Consider the following 13,227-nt stretch of genomic DNA (forward strand, 5'->3'; position numbering starts at 1 on the left):
CAGTATTGACCACATCCTTGATGACTTGTGGTGCAGTCATTTTTAGCTCCAGTGTCAAGGTGTTATATCATGCACTGCGTCACAGTCGATATCTCTCGTTTTTTTGTAGGGAGTTAAGGGGAGCAGAGGAGAAAATACGTTTTGCTTTTCCACTGATTAACTCATCCTGTCGGGGTAACCTGACCGAATCCAAGCTGGGTAAAAACAAAAGCAAACCCCAAACCTGTCTCCCTCATCTCCCCACCCTATGGGAGTCCATTGTAGAGTTTTGAGAAGGCCCTGAAAAGCCCAACAAAAACTCTTCACCGGCCAGCAAAATCCCAGTCACAGTGTGGGAAGAAAAGAGCCATCAATGCCCAGCTATCTGTGACAGTCATCAACCCTGACCTTCAAAAGATCTTCAGCCCAAAAGTGAGCCCTAATCACTCATTACCACAAAGACTGTGGGGAAAAAAAAAGGCTAAATTTGGCTGTTTGATGGCAGACAAGTGTACTATGATAAACTGTGATATTAAGGAATTACTCTTCTGTTCAAGTTTAAGACTTCCTGCCTAGACCTTTAACATCACTATCTTCATTTATGGGCATTCCTTTAGGAAAAAAACCCAACAAAATTATCTTACAGACTGAGAGTTACTATTCTACTGATAGTCTCCAAAGTATAACACAGAGAAATAAAGTCTCTCTTTTTGATGGTGCTAAATATCACATTTTTACTAATTCAATCCACTGTCCTAATCTAGTTACCAATGTTATGTCTATTAATTTTTAATGCCTTATTTCTAGAGACAAGTTGCCTATAATCATGAGAAAGGAAGTGATTTTCCAAGAGGCAAAATATTATAGTCTATGTTGGAAATTAAAATATTTATATCTTAAAATCCACGCAGGATTCTGATCTACACTGGACACAGACTGGTGACATTACACAACTGGAAGAATACTTTTTCTTTAAAGTCACCATTGATATTTTTACTAAATAAAATCAAGATAATTAAAAGATGATTAGAACTCATAGGACAAAATTAAGAGCAAGGAAAAAAGAAAAAGTTGAGGAGAAGTGTCTTGCTAATCTGACACAAAAAAAAGTGATTCTTATTTTATGACTGAGAGAATGATGTATGACATACTAAAAAAAGCAGGTATTTTAAAATACAAGATAAGCATATATTTGCTTGGGGAATATAATGAAAATCTTTTTAAATATGTGATCCTCATAAGCTGAGACTCAAATAGCACAGAATATGAAACCTCCTTCCGCCCAGAAGAATGATAAGCAACAGTCAGTAACAGCAAAGTGAGAAAATATCTACTTACTGTACAAACTCTGCAATGAATTAAGGGTTTTGGTTATTTTTTAAATTGAGAACTTAGAAAGATTTTTGAAGACCGTTATGGTCAGAAAACTTCCTTCCAAATTTCTTAATAGAGGTGAGTACATGAGAATAGCAAGATCATACACCTTATCTTTGTCTTCTGTTCTTCTTTACTGATAAAACCAAATTTTCATCACAAGGCCAAACAAGGGAGCCAGTCTGCCCCACGTGTTAACTGTGATTTATTATAAAAGAATTTTCTGCACCGATTATTGATTGTGGCCAGAAGGTATGATTTTCCAGGCCTGATATTCCCAGGAAAACGTTCTGAGTTTGAGAATGTTGGTTGGGAAATGTGGAAACCCTCAATATCACGTTATGGCATCTCTTACTACATAAGAGATGTAAGAAGACACAAACAAAACAAAGCTTTCTCACCTGCTGCAATACAGTGGATAAAAACTGCAGCTTTAAATGAAGATCAAAAGCCTTTTGTTTTTCCTAGATAGTGGCAAGCAGTTAAATAAAAAGGCAGAAAAGTTATATTGACAGCTATAGAGGTTAACATTTATATAGGTTCAGACTTAATGGAAGTTTAGGATAAACAGCAAGGATAAAGAAACTACCAAGATTAAAATGCCATAAAATTCAGATTTTACATTTATTACTAAAACATTTAAAATAAAGCAATGCCTAATTTATTTTTATTTTTGGGATTTAGACTAACAGACCTCATTGAGACAGATATTGCAAATCACATACAATTTTTTATAAAATGAAATAGCGAGAAAATACTATTTCTACCATCACAAGAAGTGTCACTAGGAATGGAAAAATACTTTTGCAGTGGTGTTAAGAAGAAGAAAAGCCATCTAGCTTCACTTTTGGAGTGTACATGGCTGCAATTTGGACACAGTTACCAAAGAGTCTGTACCTCGCTTATGCCACAGTCAGATGCCCACGTAGGGAACACCTGGGCTAAGTTAAGTAAGATGTCGTACGCCAAATCACTTCCTACTGTTTACTGCTGTCCCTCTCCTGGCCTCACTGTCCCAAAACAAACAAGTAAAACCCTTCATAGTACAAGTCTCCAGTGTAAGCCAGTACGCTTACAGTAATCCCCCTAATTTCCTTAGGCCTGTTTAAACTAAACTGGCTGGTTTTGCCTGGAAGTAATGACAAAACCACAGCTGCCCTGTTGGCTGTGCTGTGACAAAAGTATCTTCCAGCTGAGGAGCAGCATTTCCTTGAAACTCTTCCAGCTAGATCTGAAAGAGCTCAGTTTTCACTGCCAAGTCTCTGGGCAGCTTACAAAAGAAGACAAAATAGTTGTAAAAATTAGTCTATTTTCCCACCATTTTGCTCCAGCAGCTTACACTAATATTCACTGATTTTCTGCAACTGTATCTGTAAAATGGCTTGGACGTTTTCTCCCTAAGTAAATAAATCTTTGGTGAGGAGAGAACTGAAGGAGATCCCCCTTGCACGCACACTGGACAGAGCTGGCTTGCATGTAAGTGTCAAAACTGAGACTATGAGAAGAAAAGCTGTTTACAAAGATGCTGCATTCCCCATGTGAAGCCAGCTGAAGTGTCACCTCTTCTGCACTTCACCAGTAGATCTAACAGGGCTTTGATTCAGTTGCTTAAACACAGGTAGATAAAGTGCATTTTGAAACAGCTTGAAGTATGTGAGGATTTTGAAACAACCCTGACAGATATAACATGGACCTGGGAGATTCATGTTTCTTTTGGACTAGCAGCCTAAGGCCCTGTGGGACACTCTAAGAAATCTCAGATGGTCTATCTACATCCATATTTATGCAACTGTATTGACCCCAGAAAGTGACAGAAATGGAGGTACACAAACATCACTGCTCACTTTCGAAAACTGAAAAATAAATGTTTATGGTCTTGATGCTTCAAACAGAAGACTCAGATTTTGACAAAACAAACAGGATCAGCTTGATATTTCATACTAAAGACTGATTAATAGCAAATACATAGTAGAAATACCTTGAATGGGAATTTTTTCCAGCAAACCACTTAAACCCAGTTTAAAACTGAACATATACTTGACTGCTTTGTTAAATTGAGAACTTAAAACTTTGGATCCATTAGCCCAATGTGAAGATTATTGTTTTATACCTCTTTTCACCTTCCCTAAACAAAATCTCTCTTTCTCTGCTGTCATTCAAAATCCTCTGCATAGAATAACTGCAGTTCATAAACCTTAAAGATCACTTTTTACAATGCTGCTGACATTAGGTTTTCAATCCTGGACTTTGGGAGACTGCCCAGATTAATTAACATAATCTTAAAATCAACGATCCATGAAAACACAAAAATTAGTCTGTGCATCTTGCACACAAAAATGTGAAACAACAGACACACAAATATCTTCCAAGCTGTTAATCCAGGAAGATGCCATTGTACTACACTGTTCAGCATTACTACCATAACAGCAGCAATGTAGCAAAACTACTGCACTTATGCTGTTTTCTTGCCCAAGTGATCCACGCGGTTCTGAGTCCTTTAGAAACTTTTACTCAGAGACTTCTAAAGCTTTCAGGCATATGAAGCTGGATGGCACTTTCCTATTAACCCCAGCCTGAACCAACACACCAGCCAAAATACCCAGGAGTTCAGGCAGTTGCAAGATAATGATCACAAAAACTATGACATCATCTTCTGTGAGGACAGTGCCTGCACCAGCACAAATGCCTACAGAATTCCAGCCACCAGAAGACACAGGCTCACTCTTGGTATTACAGCACTGCTGTTTCAGCATCCCAGCCATCCCTGCCGTGATGCTTCAGGAGGTCTGTGATAACACAGGAGGGATTCACTGACCCCATCAATGAACTGTCCAATGCCATTGTCCAGCTCCATCAAGGCTGTGAGCAGATGTCTCTCCAGTGACTGAGTCCAGTGAGCCCCATGCTTGCCTGACCTCCTTACTGAGCCCTTACTGGCCACCCCCTCCAAGGCCAGCCCTGAGCACAGCCACCAGCATACACACATCAGGGAGCTGGCTCTCTCTTCTGCAGTAACATGCACCCATGGCTACTCCTCTTGCTAAAAAAAGAGGCCAGGCAGATTTTCTAACAAGTGTCAATCTCATTATACCAGTAGTTGAACAGTACTAATTTACCTGGCGAAAAAGCAAGATGTACTCTCTTGAAACAAATAATACAGGCCTCTGGCAAAAATCCACATAAAAATGTTACTTGTAGTACATGCTTTCCCCAAAATAAAGCTTTATAAAACTTAAGAAGAATAAAATTATTCCAGAGGATGGAAGCATAAATATTTAATGAAAAGATTATTTATGCTGTTATTCATACTGTCAAGAGACTGGGGAGGTTTCACTTAGGAAACAGGGTCCTGCTGTGCTACTTAACAAACTCACTTAGAGGTTGTCATTCAGAAAAGAGCCACTGTGTCACGTAATGTCAACAGACAACAGCAGAATTTAAACAGTTACTAAGCCTTGGTTGTAAGATCCTCTGAGCAGAAGTAAATGCATAAAGGGATTTAAAGAAATTCCTTAAGCACACAGCACATTGCATCAAACTAATGCAAAGAGAAGAGAAACTCCACGTTACTATGGAAATTTAACTTGCTCATTTGTATATCTTAAGCAAGTTGTAGTACTAAGTAGAAGAGAAAAAAAGAAAAAACACAAGTAAGGTTTTAACAACTATTTCAGTTTTTATGCTCTGTGGGCAATTTGAAAAAATGGCAGGGGCTAATCTGTTTTTTAACATAATCTCTATAGTTTCTGATAAAGTGGTCACAGAGACAGACTGCATTCGAAATGCAGCCTGCCAAAATCGTCTTCTGGAATATAATTCTGGCATATACCATGAAATAAAGACCCAGTCAATTTATCTTCATGAAAGCATTAAAAGAGAAGGAGAATGGACAGAGAAGAGTATGAAGTAAATACATCCCATTCATCATGCTTGCCACTCTCAGTGTCAGTACCAGTAAGATACTTCCAAGGGAATTTACATTTTGCTTTTTTCTTTAGGCATTCATTTAGGGTTTGGGGAATAAAACAAAAACTAAACAACCAATCAAAAAAAAAAAGAGCAAGACAGAAAGAATTGTGCAAATCATTGTGCTAGTACAAAATGTTTCACTAAGACAACAGTTGCACAATTTGAGTTTTGGTTTGTTCACAACTGAAGTTTAGAGGGGCTGAAGGCCAACTCTACCCTCAGTGTGGCTTTTGGTGAAAACCACGGCCTTTCACGGTGCAACTAAGACAAATGGACTTTTCAGGGCTCTGCATACACCCAAAAGACCATGAACTACTTCTGCAGCTTAATAAGCACAAAACATTTTCCATAAAAACAAGTCTGCTACAGGATTATGTTTGTTTTAAAATGAGAACTGTGAATCTCCACAAGACCATTTTAGGCAATCACAAACTGTGTGATAATGAAAATGAGGGTGCTGAAAATCTAAGATGATTTAAGTTCAAGTCACAAAATTAACTCGTGTTAATTAATACCCACCTGAATCCTCAGGCATCCCAGATGGACTAAATAATTAACTTAAAGGTTGTCATATTCAAACTTGCATCTTGAAGGCTGACATACCACTCAAGAGCTCAGTTTGAAGTTGAGAACTGAGACTCCATAAATGCCAAACAACTTCAGCTAATTCTCCATTAAAGATAATTTTTACCAATGCTTCAGATCTTAATATACTAAATACCCTTTTAAAAGCATCAGCTCAACATCTGATTACATGAGATTCCCAGTTGCCATTAAAAAGAGAATTCCAGGTTTTTAAAGGTACAGACAGGTGCAGGTCAGATTTTCATAAACACCAGGTACTTAATTTCCAGTAATTCAAAAATAATACATGTTTTTTTAAGTCTTATTCCATGATCAGGTGTACGAGAACAAGAAATTCCCAGCAATTTAAAGTTGCTAAAGTGTTCCAGAATAAACTTATGAGAACAGAAGATTAAAGGCTAACAAAGACAAGCAGTGTGGCTAAAATATAAGCAAGATGGCTAAGGTGCAGTATTTATGTTCAGGAACAAAAAGCAGAATCTAGGCACTCCAGCTCTCATTTTAATGGTGCAGAATTAATGCTTCTGTATATTTAGTTTGGAACCTGATGCCCAGGTCAGGAGGCTGACTCTGACCAATAAAGTTGAGTGCTAGTCTGAAAGATCTGTAAATCCCTACAAGTGCACTCTCCAATAATCAGGCTATTTAAAGAGACAGCATACTGGGACTTCTAGCTTTGAAGGTATCTAAAATTACTGGTTGCCTGAAAATAGGTTTTCTGTGCCGGTCTTTCACATGCCATCCGAAAGTTAGTGCATATTTTATGAGTTGAGGTGTCTTCATATTTTAGACTGCCACAGCCACAGCCGGGGTTATACACTGTCATCTTCAGTATTTCCTTGTAAGATGTTGGCCAGCCAGTTTTCCAGAGAGAAGGCACATGTCAGAAGATTTTAAAGTACCTTTAAGGACAACTGTCAAGAATAAGAATGAGAACAGTGTGCTTGTTTCTCTACAGCTGGAGAAGGTTCCCCTGCCAATTCTCTTGAAGTCTAGACGATGAAGAGTACTGGAGTATTCTGGTTTTTTTATTATAGACAAGAAGATTATATACTATGACCATTAATGATGAGAACTTTTTTATCCAAACCAAATAAAGGATTAGGAACTCCAAGCATTCCCTTTTTGCTGAACGTGGCAAACCCCTTCTTTTTTTAAACTTTAGATAATTTTACTGAGGAAAAAACCATTAATCTTTGCTTTATTTTAAATAACTGACATACAAATGTTAAAGAAATAACACAATTAGGAGAGGAAAAAACAACCAATATTACTTTGTAGAGGCATGTAGATGAATAAATACACCAACAACATACATTCACCATTTTCTGTGCTCAGTTCTCTATATAGGAGCATTTCAGAAAGTCCTCTTTACACCCTTTAATTCTGGATTTCAACTGCATAATGTTGTAACCCCAGCTAGGCCATATATGCTGTTGAATAATGTGATATTGCTGTTTTGTCTTTACAAACCAGAGAAAAACAAATTAAATTCTGCTAACAAGCACTGACAATAAAGCCTTCATGTGATTTCTTTGGAAAGGTTGTGTGTACATCACGGAGGTATTTGCATACGTGATAACAGAGGTACTTACACTCCCGTGTAGTCCATGGCTAAATAACTCCGAATCAGAGAGTCACAGGCTCGTTGTATTTGAAAAGGACCTCTGGGGATCACCTAGTCTAACACTTCTGCTCAAAGCACAGTCAACTAGACCAGGTTGCCCAGGGTCATGTCCAGTCAGATTTTGATTATATCCAAGGACATAGACTGTACAATCTTTCTGGGAAACCTATTCCAGTATTTAAGCACCATTACAGTGGAAAAAGCTTTTCATTTGGATGTAATTCTTTGTATTTCAGTTTGCACCCACTGCTTTCATTCCTGTCAGTGGAAAGAGTTCTATTCCCACTTTATTTCCCACATCAAACACTCCTCACTCTCCCCCATCAGGTATTTAAACACAATGAAGAGATTCTCCCAAGCCTTCTCTTCTTTCCTTGGATAGACAATGCCAGCTCTCTCCTATGACAGATGTCCCAGTTTTTTAATCATCTCTGTGGCCCTTCACTGGACTTACTTCAGTGTGTCCATGGGTTCCTTGTACTGGGGAGCCCAGACAAGGACACAGCACTCCAGAAATGGCCTCACCAATATTGAATAGAGTTGCATGAGTTAATAGTTTCCCAGGTGCAGGACTTCGTGTTTCCCTTCGCATTTGACTGCTAGAAGCCTTTTTAAAGCCAAAATAAACAATATTCATAGCTCTGAATGTCTCAGATTGCCATGATCTTTCAAAGATGAACCTCACAATGGCATGGGCCAGTTCCCTCAGGTCTCAGAAGTGCATCCCCATCAGACCCCATGCACATGGGCACATCCTGTTTTTTGAAATATTTGCTAATCTGATCTTCCTCTACCAAGGATAAGTCTTCACTGCTCCAAGCTTTCCCATAGGTCTCAGGGGCCTGGGATTCTTAAGGGAAAATCTTACCTGTAAACTGAGGTGAAAACAATGTTGTGTAACAGCCTTTTTCATGTTCTGTGTCACCAGGTCACTGCAGTAGTGAGCCCAGCTTTCCCTCATCTGCCTTTTGCTGCTGATAGACCTGCAGAAGACTTTATTTCCCTTTGTGTCTCTTGACAGATTCAACTCCAGATGGGATCTAGCTTTTGTGACACTGTTCCTGCACACTTGGACAGCATCTCTATCATGTGCCTGGATGACTTGATCCTGTTTTCACCTCCCAGTGTATTATATCAGTTCTTTGTATCATTTGAACAAAACACCTTCCAAATGACAACAAATAGATTTTCTTTAGAGAGTTGTCCATGTCCCTTGTCAAAGCAGACCTGCTATGCAGGCAATACCCGAAAAGGCAAGTCAAGATACGCAGCAGACTAGAACAAGCCTAAGCGGATCTAAGGAATAAGTGTGCTTGACTGGCAAGGGGCAGGACTGGAATCCTGTAGCACCAAATTCAAGCACACCACATGATCTGAAGAGAAATCCAGGGGCAGAAAGGGAGAAGAGGAGGTGGTAAATCCTGTAGAGTGACACTGAAATCTGGTATCTCATTGTAAGGGTGAAATGGCACAAATGAGGGACCTCAGGCACTATCAGAAAAGACACCAAATTTCAGTTTCATTAGAAAATGTTACTACTCTCAGAAGCCTATTAGCTGACAGAGTAACAGGGTTGGAAAGCTTTAAAGAAACAGTAAATATTTTGATAGAGATGCCAAAGAACAATCTATGTCATCAGCATGAACTAGATGATACAAAAAGGAGAGGAGCAACTAAAAGGATGGAAAAAAACACTTAAACTGTCTGGTTAGCAAAGACAAGAAAAGAAAAACTGGACATGTTTTTAAATCAAAAAGTATAACTCCATTAATATTACCCAGTTAACAGTTTTGTTGCACAAGCTAAGTTCCCCGCTTGAAATTGATGCTGTAGGCTGCCTGTTTCTCACAGAGAGGAACACACACCTTAACTGAACTTTTATCTACACAAGGGGTTCAGGGTGGTATAAAGGACCTCAGGTTTCTTTTAGCAACTGTGTTCAGTTTTCTAGCCAGAATGTTCTCTTCTGGGATTCTAACTCTTACAGTACTATTTCCACTCCTTTAGAATGACCACTTACCTTCTTTAACTCTTCCTGAATACTTCTGCCATTTTCGTCTGAGGACAAACTCTCCTTCTGGTTTTCTGGATCTATTCCAGGTTCTGACTCTTGTTCTTCACCAGATGATGTTTCCTTGTCACTCATTTTAGCAGCAAGCTGAAATAACCTGGATTTAAGCTCATCCTCCATAAGTTCAGGCTTGACATCGTGGTGCTGATCCTCATTGCTTATATCTGTTTCTGATAAATCATCAAAATCCTACAAAGAAATTAGAAAAGAACATATAATTCCTGCATAGGCACAGAAAGAAAAACAGCTTCCTAGAAAACTATAGGTACGATTACTCCGCAGGGAAGCTAAAAAGAAAGCACACTAAGTGTTCTGATAAAAAAGGAATGCCAATAAACCAACACTTGCTGGATTATAGTCATCATTCCTGCTTATTTTCATATTACCTAAAAAGGAACTATCAGAATCATTATGTATCTGTGTGTAACTAATAAAATACGCCTACGTGGCATTTCCAATTCCCAGCACTGCCATCCCTCACAGGCACAGTGCAGATAAAAGTGAGGTGTGGGAATGAAATAACCTGTAACCTGGCAGCTGTGTTCAGCTTTCAGTTGTAAGCTGTGCTTGCATTCCCTGACTGCTTGGTCTTGAGCATTATCCATGTTTTTCTTAATGACTGCTGGAAACAAGTTTTGAAAAACTTCTCTTTTGTTACATGATGTTGCTTAAGACTGTCAACTTTCCCAGTGATTATTTGCATGGGTGGATCCTCTACAGAGCTGATTATTTTCCAAATGCCAACCTCCTTGGAAGAAGTTAAATCTTCAGGAGCACCTTCTTTTCTGACTCTGATTCTTAAAAGTGGAAAACACTTACAGGGTCAGTTAAGAACAGTGGGTATTACAGACTTGACCATAAGTCCCTCACTTTGGAAGCTGTAGAAAAGCAAAGTCTCTGCAATTTTGTTTAGCTGGGTGCCTGCCCAGCATTTAATAAGGAGGAAAGGGGATAGTTTTGTCAGCCCTTGCTGACAAAATCTGAGAATATTTCACAGTTGTTCTAAAAACTAATCCCCAAGTGGATATCAATTCATTTTCTGGATCTGTGCTGTCTGATTAGGACCCAATTTGCCCTGATTTCCACCACAGTCCCTGGAGAGAGACAGGCATATCCCAGAGCAGCCAGTTTCACCTATAATGCTAACTGCCTTCTGGAAATGTTCTCTCCCTGCTGACTGCTGAGAGAAATTTTTGAATCATTAGATAGTTTGTTTGGTGCTTCAGCCAAGTCCAAGAAATAAGATGGAATTAGGTGAGTTAAAAAGTGTCAGATACTTTGAAATGGAGCATAATTGTGCAAAAACACCCAGAAGGAGGCTATGAAGAATTCAGCCTGGGACCAGAGTGGTAGGTACATCTCAGCAGGTCTAGGAGGATGATTTGGAGCAATTCTCAGAGAGGAAATTATTCCTGTCTGCCTTAGGCTCTCATACTGTGACAAGACCAGACACTGCTGGAGAGACTAAAATCTGTGTTCTCTCATCCATTCATTGGGAAATCCATCAACAGGACCAGCTGTAGCAGCACTGTTTACGGATGAACCAATGACTCCAGTTCTCACAGGAAATGTTAACTCTGCCCACTCCCTCACAAACCCTACCCACCTAACTGCTTTTAATGGATTGACACATCATGTTCATAATGTCAGTTCTCACCTCTCACACAGTCAACTGCACTGTACTGTTCAGCACTTTCACAGTGTTCTGGACAATTTTTGTCTGCAGTTATTTGCAATTCAATCAATAACACAACTAAATTATTGCTTTATAGTTCACCTTCAGGATGCAGAAGGCCCTTTTGGAAAATCAGGATTTGAAGAAACAATAGAAATTTGAGAGGTACAATAGAAGGGGAACCATGGGTTTATGCTGAAACTCTTTTCCCAAACAATCAATTTTTGCAGACTAAAAAGAAGCTTTTTCTGCTAAAAAGCTGTTCAATTATCAAGAACACGATTTCAAATCAGTGTGTTTTCACTTCAGTTCTATAATATGATATGCTCTTACACACATGCAAAAGACTGTGTATTTCAGCTTTTTAATTAAAAAACTCTATTTTTATAATAATAATGGTTGTTATAATTATTTTTATAATCATAATGGTGCTTCCTCAAATTGTAAGAAGAGATTTTTTTTCAGACATATCTTGCATATCACTCAACAGCTCAGTACAAGTATCAGTATTACACCTCAAGCAACAATCTCCTAATGACCAATACTCACAAATCACTAAACTACTATATAAAAAATCTGAAAGCTGTTGCTGAATCAATCAGTCCATCAATTTGTACCCAGGAAAGAAAAAAGCATAATTTATGTGATATACAGAATAGAAAGCACAGTTAGACTGTGCTCTTGTATTTTATGAGAATACAGTTTAGTGAAGATACATCTCATTAAAACTGAGCTATTTACAGCTAGGTATCTAGTCTAAGCCAATTACTGGAATCCCTCTTTACCTAAATTACCTCCATTTATTTAATTGGTACCTCCAAAAACCTCCTCTCATATACCAAAACACCTGGTTTAGGATTACAGTTCTGCACTAAGGGTGTGGGCTTCCTCTAGCAGCGTTGATGCAGATTGAGCACGGTTTACCTTGAGGTCAAGTCTGCAAGGAAAAGAAGAAAATCCCATTCTATGCAGACATTTGAGCAGATCAAGCTTGTAAAGACAAGAATTTGGTATTCTTGTTTAAGTAAGCTTATAGGTATTTATATAAAATCTAGTGGAGCAGAGAGGGAGGCTGGAAGTCCAGAGTGGTGGATTTTCCCACCTCCTCGCTGCTGTACCAACATACTGACAGACTTCACTGTGCAGCACGGCATGCATGAGTCCTCTGGGGGCTTCTTACATAGATCTGCTTAGCTTTAACTGCTTAGCAGCTTTATTGGAGCAGCAACGCACATATACACCCATGGAAAGCACCACTAGTTAATCTAAAGAATCCATACTGACAACAGCAATACGACAACTTCTCTCGATCCTGAAAAAATACCAGTCTTCATAGGATCACACATGGCAGCAACTTAAAGATCTTTTTGCTAGATCTGCCAGCACAAATGAAAGTCATGAGCTGCCTTGGTAATCCGAGGGTCCCACTCTGCGTTAGCTAAATCTGTGTTTTGAACGCACATTGTTTCTTGGGGGAGGACCCATCTTGAGAATATTGACTGTATTACAGCTGCGCTCAGGTACGCCTATTACCCTCTTTTTAGCTTTCCAACCTCCTTAAAATGAGCAGGTGGATTATCTACATTTGCAAGAGCTGCTAATTCCTGTGCACATGCAGAGATAATGGTACCTTACACTGCTGCACTTCGTGGTTTCTGTTAACAGCAGGCTGTTTGACTTGTGTGTTGGGCTTTTCAGATAGTGGCAGCAAACTATTTGTGAGGAGATTATACCTCTTTCATGGACTGACAAGTTAAAAAATGCATGGGCAGCCATGACAACAAAAAAATAAATAAATTGAAAGGTACTACTATTAATATTTACTTAATAAATGCTGCATTAAACTTTGTTATTCTTTACTGTTCACATTTTCACTCTTTCTGGTAAGTTTAATGACATTTTTTGTGTCATTACACAAATCATTGTGTAAATTCCCATTTGCATCTA

General features: G+C 38.8%; 1 protein-coding gene across 7 annotated transcripts in view; it reads right to left on the reverse strand.

The window, feature by feature from the left end:
• MYRIP (myosin VIIA and Rab interacting protein) overlaps window positions 1–13,227 on the reverse strand; it is a 213,203-nt gene that overhangs the window by 14,762 nt on the left and 185,214 nt on the right. For 5 of the 7 annotated variants that reach the window (XM_032106149.1, XM_032106123.1, XM_032106142.1 and 2 more), the window contains 2 exons: window positions 9,555–9,794; window positions 1,755–1,817 (listed from right to left, as the gene is read on the reverse strand). In XM_032106149.1, the coding sequence (XP_031962040.1) occupies window positions 1,755–1,817; window positions 9,555–9,794 (303 nt within the window). The remainder of the gene's footprint in view (window positions 1–1,754; window positions 1,818–9,554; window positions 9,795–13,227) is intronic. The other 2 variants (XM_032106168.1, XM_032106134.1) reach the window with 1 other exon arrangement.

The sequence above is a fragment of the Corvus moneduloides genome, chromosome 1 (genome assembly GCF_009650955.1).
Source record: "Corvus moneduloides isolate bCorMon1 chromosome 1, bCorMon1.pri, whole genome shotgun sequence".
NCBI lineage: Eukaryota > Metazoa > Chordata > Aves > Passeriformes > Corvidae > Corvus > Corvus moneduloides.